Below are 7,909 nucleotides of genomic sequence, written 5' to 3' on the forward strand. Positions count from 1 at the left end.
TGTTTGACCATTAACATTCATATCCATATATTTCATGACTTACTTCAAAAAAATAATTTGAATGGCTTGGTATTGATACAAACATTATTGGTCTCTCTTTCTCAAGACAACCCTGACAGAAATCTATTTGGATTTCGGTAACATTCGTGAATTCGAGCTTTTAATAAAAAAATTATAGAATATTGATGATGTGTTTTCGTGAAAAATGTCGAGAAATACCTATGTTGTGATATATCAATAATGAATTTGTAATTACAATGACTAACAAAATGTATAAAACATATACAGGACCGTATTTAAAAAAAAAGTATCGATGATGAGTTTCAATGAACGTAGCGTCGCATTGTAAAATAGGTTGAACCAGATTAATTGAAAATATGAAATGGTGTAAAAATTCTTCCTGTCATATTTTTGAAAATGCTGGTGGTAGAGCAAAAAAATTAAATCTGTCATTTTCAGTTTTTTGAAAATATCTCAGAAACAATTGGTGATTCTATCGATCTGAGGATGCCATTATGTTATCTTTCTAAAAAGGCATTTTTTTTTCCGTTCAACCGTCCTTGTAGGACATACCCCGTTTCCGAGACGTAGAGCTCAAATAAAAAAACGACCTGTATATTCGATTTGGAACTGTAATACAAGCTTGGCCACAATTCTTGTATGTTCATTATAGTTCTATGGAATGAAAATCTTCTTCATGAAGAAGCTTATGTGAAACTATACCAAGAAAATTCCATAAGTTTTGCTACCTGTGCGTAGCACAGTTCTATCGCTAGTACTGTATAGTTCTTGAATGACATTTTGACACTTATTGGTGTCAAATCACATTTATTAAAGCGAATGTCTGAAATTTCTCATCCTCGTTAAATTTTTTATGGAAAGGTAAAGCTATAAAAGGTAACAATGAACGATATCATCATCATTATTACTAATGGAGAAAAAAATAGATAAAGGCTGAACAGAGAAAGAACTCCGATTGACACAAACAAAGTCTTGACATTCCGATATGTGCATCATAAAATAAAAATGGTTTGTTGTTGTTGTCAGAAATCCCTCGATGTGCCTACGGAGTTTTCCTCGAAGTAAATATAATCCCCATTTCAAGTGAGGGTGGATGTCTAGAATCCTTCAGTTCACATAGAAACCCTTTTCCATCACCTCTAATTTTTTAAGGACAAAACACAAGCACTACAGGAAAATCCTTAAGGCGCTCAGAGCGATGCCTGTGTATTTGAATCGCTGGAGATTAAATCTATTTGGGAAAACGTTCTCAGGAAGTTTATTCCACATAAACGCAGTTCTCCAGATGAAAGAGTTCTCAATTAGTGAATTTCGAGGTATATTGAGTTGAAATTCGAAACGATGAGCAGACACACTCCGTCGCGTATTTCTGATACATACCGCACTTGGTGGAATCAAATGGGCCAAGTCACTTGAAAACTTTCCGTGAGAGTATCTATAGAACAGAGACAAATCTCCAATCTTTCTTCGATGTTCCAGGCTATCAGGGTTGCACGTGATGTTTTTGTCTCCAGTCAGGCGGATGGCTGATCCAGAAACTTCAGGGTATGTTTGGGGACAGAGCTCCAAAGAAGGTCTTATCTGAGCTTTATAACGCATCAAAAGTTGCTGAGGTGGGTGTTACAAGCTTTGGAGAAGCAGCCTTTGCAAATCCAGCGACATGATTGTGCCAAGACATATTGATGTTCATTTTAACCCCCCAACAAACTTATCGAAGTACAAAGTGGAATTGTCTGACCTGACAGTATTACATCAGGTTCAGAGACATTGAATTGAACTTAATTACTTCCACCCCAATTCATCCCATGCAAAATATTAATTCAGAATCAATAAATACTTGGTTTATCAGTATAGTTGAGATAGTTGATGGATTTAATCGAAAAAACTATTAAAAAAATCCAGAACCAGCTCAAGTTACCGTCATAAATAAAATCCATTGTGAAAATTCTATAACTATTATCATGGAAAATGAAAAACAAATCAAAATGTGATCAGAATATTTTTTCAGAAAATAAAAAGCACATTGTATACACAAAATAATTTATCAATAGATCAATATGAATGTATAAATTATTGATGTATTTACATATTCTGTAATATAAAATCTTTTCGAAGGTCTTTTGCAAGGATGTTTTCAGTAGTGAAGTATAGGTAGTTAGGTCTAAAGTGAGTGGGTCTATTCGACCCTCCACCACACCCATAAGGGTTTATTGTGGCTCACACCTATTCACACTCGGGCAAATAAACCCAGCTTCTTAACGAAGCCGATTAGTTTGTATGGTGAGTGGTCTTTCAGGTCAGATGGTGAGAGTACGGATCTGCCGAACTCAAAGAAACTGATTCGATCCCCGGCGGGGCAGGCACAAAGTATATGCTCTGCAATTTCATCATTTTCCAGACAGAGGCGATACACACTGTCTTCCGACAGTGACCTGTAAGAAGGCCTGTTAGACATCGTAGTTTATCCCTACTGTAGTCCAACAACTGTTTGGAATCAAGCTTCGAAGGGTATAGCCAGAGTATGGCCAGGAATCCAGACCAGAGACAATCTGTTAAGTCTTCCTATCGAAGAGAGTCTTTTTTGGCAGTTGCTACCAATTTAGACGTTGCTCGGTAGGAGCCAAGAGCTTTCAAAGCCGCTTGACTGTCCGAGAATATTTTTATTGACTTGTGAGTGAGGTTGGATTTATCCAATCTCTCCGCACATTCAATAGCATAAATTTCCGCTTGAAATACAGTTGCATAAGTTCCTAGGCAGGTAGATAACTCTGTCCTGGGTCTGCGATTAAAAACACCTTTACCAGAACCGAAAGGTGTTTTTGATCCATTTGTGAACCAAAAAGTATCTGCTCTTAATATTTCCTTCACCAGCAGGATCCAGTCCTCTACTCGGAAATAGTACTTTATAAGGCAGTTCGTAGTTGACAGTTGGAGACATAAAGTCAGAGATCATTTCCAGAATGCTGTGACTTCCAATGTCAACCAACAGTCTTTTGCTCTCTGCATTGAATTGGTTTGTGCAATTGGCAATGTGCACAAGTCTGTATGCAGTTCATCTAGCCTCTCTTTCCAGAAAAGTGTGGAGAGTAGGTAGATCGAGAAGGATCTCCATGGCCGCTGATGGTGTGGTACTAATGGTATCACTGATAGCCAGACAAGCCTGTCTCTGTAAGCCAGAGAGCTTCGCTTGGGCCGTTTTCTGTAAAGCCTTCGGTCACCAAGCAATTGCACCATAAGTGATCATTGGTCTGACAATCATCACATAAGTCCAATGGATTTGTTTGGGACCTGAACCCCAAGTTTTACCACAAATCTTTCGATATGTCCATAGAGACACTCTGTCTCTGTAGTGAAGTATAACTTCAGCAACTTACGTTTTCGATTGATACCTGAGAAATTGAAGATGCTCTATTGCTAAATGATAGTTGATAACAATAGTCTCCACCCACTACTGCAGATCATGAAAATAATTCAGCCAACTCATATTCAAAAAGTAAAACTAGAAAATTATCATTACAGACAACCATAGAAATTGGTTCCAAAATAAAATTAGCAGAATATATATTTTTTATTTATGATAAAAAAAAATGCTGTCAAATAATATATATCGACAATATTTTTTGGTGAATCGTATTTTCAAAATATGAAATAACTTACCCAACGATGTTATGAATTCCGACTCAGTGAACAGTTTCAAAAACAAAATAGACATTTGCTCATTTGTTTAATCGGCTCTATGCATATATTAATCATTTTTCTTCTCTTTTTGCATGCATTGCATTAACTTGTTGATATCCTTCGTTCTTAGGAAAATAACCAAAACAAATTTATAGGATTTGATTTTAGTTTTTTCAGTTATTGAAATATCAGTTGAGTATAATATAACTATTGATGATTACTATTCACTACATTTGATGTAAATGATAATGTTGATAACTTCTATAATGAGTTTTATGACATTTTGAGTACTCAAACTCCGCTATCAAAAATGGTTAAACATGTCTACCCGATTTGGCATATACAAGTGAGCTCATTAAACTCGTTAAAATGAAAGCCCTAATGCACAAAAAGTAAAAAAGCAGTGATTATAATCATTATTGTGAGTAGTTTTGCAGGTTCAGAAGATTTATCAAGCAAAAATGTGCAAAATATCGAAAATAAACTAATAGCTGACCCAAAAGTTCTGGGCATTTGTTCATGATAGAAATAACACTACGAGATGGTGGATGTTGTATCATATAACATTCCACAAACAATTTTTAGTGATTTGCTAGTTTTTTTTGAGAATGCGTATTCGTTACCTGCACCAGAAGATGATAACTTTGTTTTCAGCTTTGATCACAATTGAGGAATAAATATTAGCGTCCAGCCTATTACTGAAATTTAAATCTTACAAGCTGATAAAAACCTGGAAACAAATGAACTTCAGGTCCTGATGAGATACCCTCATTTCAGATAAAGGACTGCTTGAGTATACTATTAGATCCATTGCAAATTCTTTTCAATCCCAGAAATTTGAAAAATTTTCTAGTTTTTATGTGACACACTGGACAGGTTGATGTGGTGTACACAGACTTTTCTGAAGCTTTCGATAAAAGTAGTCATGCGATTCTCATTCATAAACATTCTGGTATGGATTCCAATAAAATTTATATTCATCTTTTGAAATCATATCTTGATCAAAGGGAGCAGTATATCTACCATAATGTTTTCTCTTCAAATATTCATACTTCCACTAGTGGAGTCACTCAAGGATCTAATCTTGGATCATTACTTTTTTCACATTTCATAAATGATTTATGTGACACATTACACTACAGTAGATTGATATTTGCAGATGATTTTAAGTTATATACCTCTGTTATCGATATAGATGACTGTACTAGATTGCAACAGAAGTTTAACAGTTTAAATGGCTGGTGCCACAAAAAAAGTTTCAATTTGAATATCTCCAATGCAAAATTGTATCATTTACCAGAAAATTCAATACAATAAAACTTGCATACAGTATCGGTGAAACTATCTTAGATAGAACTAACACTAGATCGAAACACTTCGACACGTGTTTCGATCACCAAGTGATCATCTTCAAAAGGAAGATCAAACTGGTTTGGTGTTGGGAAAAAACTTTAGTAAAATCCATTTTAACTATCAATAATTTTTTAATAATCACTATAATTTTATTGTTAACTCTGCTGATGGCTTTCAGGGTTTTACTATCAGGAATGGTAACAATTTCAATATTTTATCTCTTCCCTATATTTCAGTTTAGTGTGGTCAAAGTTAGAATCTTTATCATTAGTATGGAATTCTATTTAAAATCAAATTATATCAAATATTGAGAGAACCCAAAAAAAGTTTTTGAATAACTCAAGTTTTAAAACTACTGACGAATATCCTTAAAGAAAACAAGCATGTGTTTTTTTTACATAAATTGTTAAATTGTAGAATTGAGTCTTCTGAATTAATTTCTGCAAAATATTTTTTTGTAACAAGATCAACATCTAGAAATAATACCATTTTTTTGTGCAAACTAGTATTGCAAACTAGGTGTCTATCTCATTTGATATCTTTCATTGTAGTATATGCGAGTTGAAAAATAAATCTCGTGCAAATTTTGTGACTTATGGTTAATAATTAATGATTTACAATTCCTGAATGAAATAGCGCTATGAAATTTGTATAATTAAATTGTTGATATTAACTATATAAATGGTAAACTGTTGAGCATTAATATTATTATTATTATTATTACTGTTGTATGCGCTGGTCAGACTCTATCCACCGAAGCCCCGATATATTCGGAAGGGCCCGCCAGGATTATCAACCAAAGACTACTCCTCACACCGTGAGGTAAGTGATCATTGGGTCCGAGAATCTTGTGCCCTGAGCAAGTGCAGTGATCCAAGAATGACAGCCTTCTGCATCTGTGCGGCTAAGATTTCTGCCTTAGTGCGGCAAGCCGATATAATTTTGAGATTCAAGAGTAGAGAAGGCATCATTCTACCAAGGACTCCAATAATCAGAACAATCATCTTGACAGAGTGGTCTAGATAGAGTCTGCGGAGTTCGGAGAGAAAATATCGATATCTTATAAGTTTTTTTTTCTCTTTTCGAACGATATTCACCTCGCCAGGAGCTGATAACTCCACGACAATTATCGTCTTGCTCTGGTGATCAGGAAGGACAACATCAGGCTTTTTAGTTCTGATGAGCTTGAGGGTGGGGAACGAACAGTTCCAAAAAATTCGGCACTTCTCGTTTCCTACAACGGATTCGATGTCCTCCGGAGCGTAGGGCAACACAGGTGTCTCGTCAATTCCTTAATAGTGGCGTAAATGATAATATAGCACTCTTAGGGTCACGTTATGTCGATGGATATAGAACGAAACCGCATATACTGACTAAGGTATTGAAGACACCATCCTTGCAAGACATGATGAACCCCTCAGTTTCCGACTTCAGCCCACTCGACCTATTATTATTATTATTGTCACTCATCACTTACAAGATACAGTCAACAAAGTTGTCAATACTTTCATCACTGTATTGATAAAGTAAATAATCAATTTCACGAAAAATCAATGAATGTAAGATTCATTGAAATAGAAATAGTCGAATATAAACATATGGTGTATTTACAGATAATTTCATGTTTGAGTTGGAAAGAGATATCCAATCATTTTTTAGGTGAAAGTGGATTCGTCATTAATTTTGAAGTTAATTAAGCTAAGCACGACAAAATAGCGCCGCAAATTCCAGGTCATTTTCAGGATACTCTTCTGCCGAAGGTGAACTCATCTCTTGTTACCTGCTGTGTTAATAGATAGTTACTGTAAATTATGAATCAGTTAGAATATCAATTCAGTTCATATAGGCCTAATTATGATTTGGTATATCTCTGGTGGCGAGTTCAACAGTTGTTCATTGGGTATCGGTGATCAGTTAGCCCATCATTAGCAGCATTAAATTTGCAGAGAATTACTAACTGACAAGTTGCCGTATAGTCTCATCAATTAAATTATTCCGAAGGGCTTTAACGACATCGAAGATGTTCACTCACGATAGCTGGCTACAAAAATTATGAGTTCTGATTATTTATTTCCTGTAGGATGATTACAAATTGCAGTCAATATTTTGTTGGGTGTCTTTTGAAACAACAACAACAAAACGAACGAAAATGTGCTGTTGTTCAAGTTCATTTAAGGATTCTGTATTTTGATGACCTCGGTCCTGTGATAATGTAAATATAACATGAATTGGGCTTGTCCCGAGGTAATCGACAATCTATTCAATTTTATAAGTTCATAACAAGCATATTATCTCCGATTAATAACCTCCTCAAATGCCAATTTTCATCCCCACTAGTTTTTCATTTCACTTGAAAGCGACAAGTGTTTGTGGGTTTGCCCCCTATCTAAAAACAAATCGAGATTCACTTGTGGATATGACTCACCCTGATCGACTTATTCTGCTCGGAATCTTTGATTCCATGTTGTGAGGAGGATCTCAAGTTTTTCGTGTCAATGTGAACATTGGTCTGCATGTTTTTCTATCACAAAGAGGGTGACTAATAGGAAAACCGAGGAAGAATCGCTACGATTATCATTTCGAAGCGCTGAATGCCACGCTACAGACACTACTGAAAGCTGAAAGCTGCTCCAGGCGCCTGAATGCTCGAAATGAAAATCTCTGCTTTCGGCTTTCCACGGTCTCTCCCGAAATTGACGGTGACACTTCATTATCGAGGATCATCCTTTGATCTTCTGTCAATCTGAAGTGCGTCCTTGGTTGAGGATATCAAGTGCTATAGCGTGTCCTGTAAAATACTGAAAGTGATATGACATAAGAAAAATGCTTTCAGAATAATCGAGAAACTACAAGTCTC

General features: G+C 35.6%; 1 protein-coding gene across 2 annotated transcripts in view; it reads right to left on the reverse strand.

The window, feature by feature from the left end:
• LOC111513626 (inactive dipeptidyl peptidase 10) overlaps positions 1-7,665 on the reverse strand; it is a 260,347-nt gene extending 252,682 nt beyond the window's left edge. The window contains exon 1 of one of the 2 annotated variants that reach the window (XM_074170728.1): positions 7,478-7,665. In XM_074170728.1, the coding sequence (XP_074026829.1) occupies positions 7,478-7,567 (90 nt within the window). In that variant the 5' untranslated portion in view covers positions 7,568-7,665. The remainder of the gene's footprint in view (positions 1-7,477) is intronic. The other variant, XM_074170732.1, reaches the window with a different exon arrangement.
• Positions 7,666-7,909: the final 244 nt, after the last annotated feature.

This window comes from Leptinotarsa decemlineata, unplaced genomic scaffold (assembly GCF_025532065.1).
Source record: "Leptinotarsa decemlineata unplaced genomic scaffold, Ldec_3_MD MMD2_P_RNA_scaffold_9, whole genome shotgun sequence".
NCBI lineage: Eukaryota > Metazoa > Arthropoda > Insecta > Coleoptera > Chrysomelidae > Leptinotarsa > Leptinotarsa decemlineata.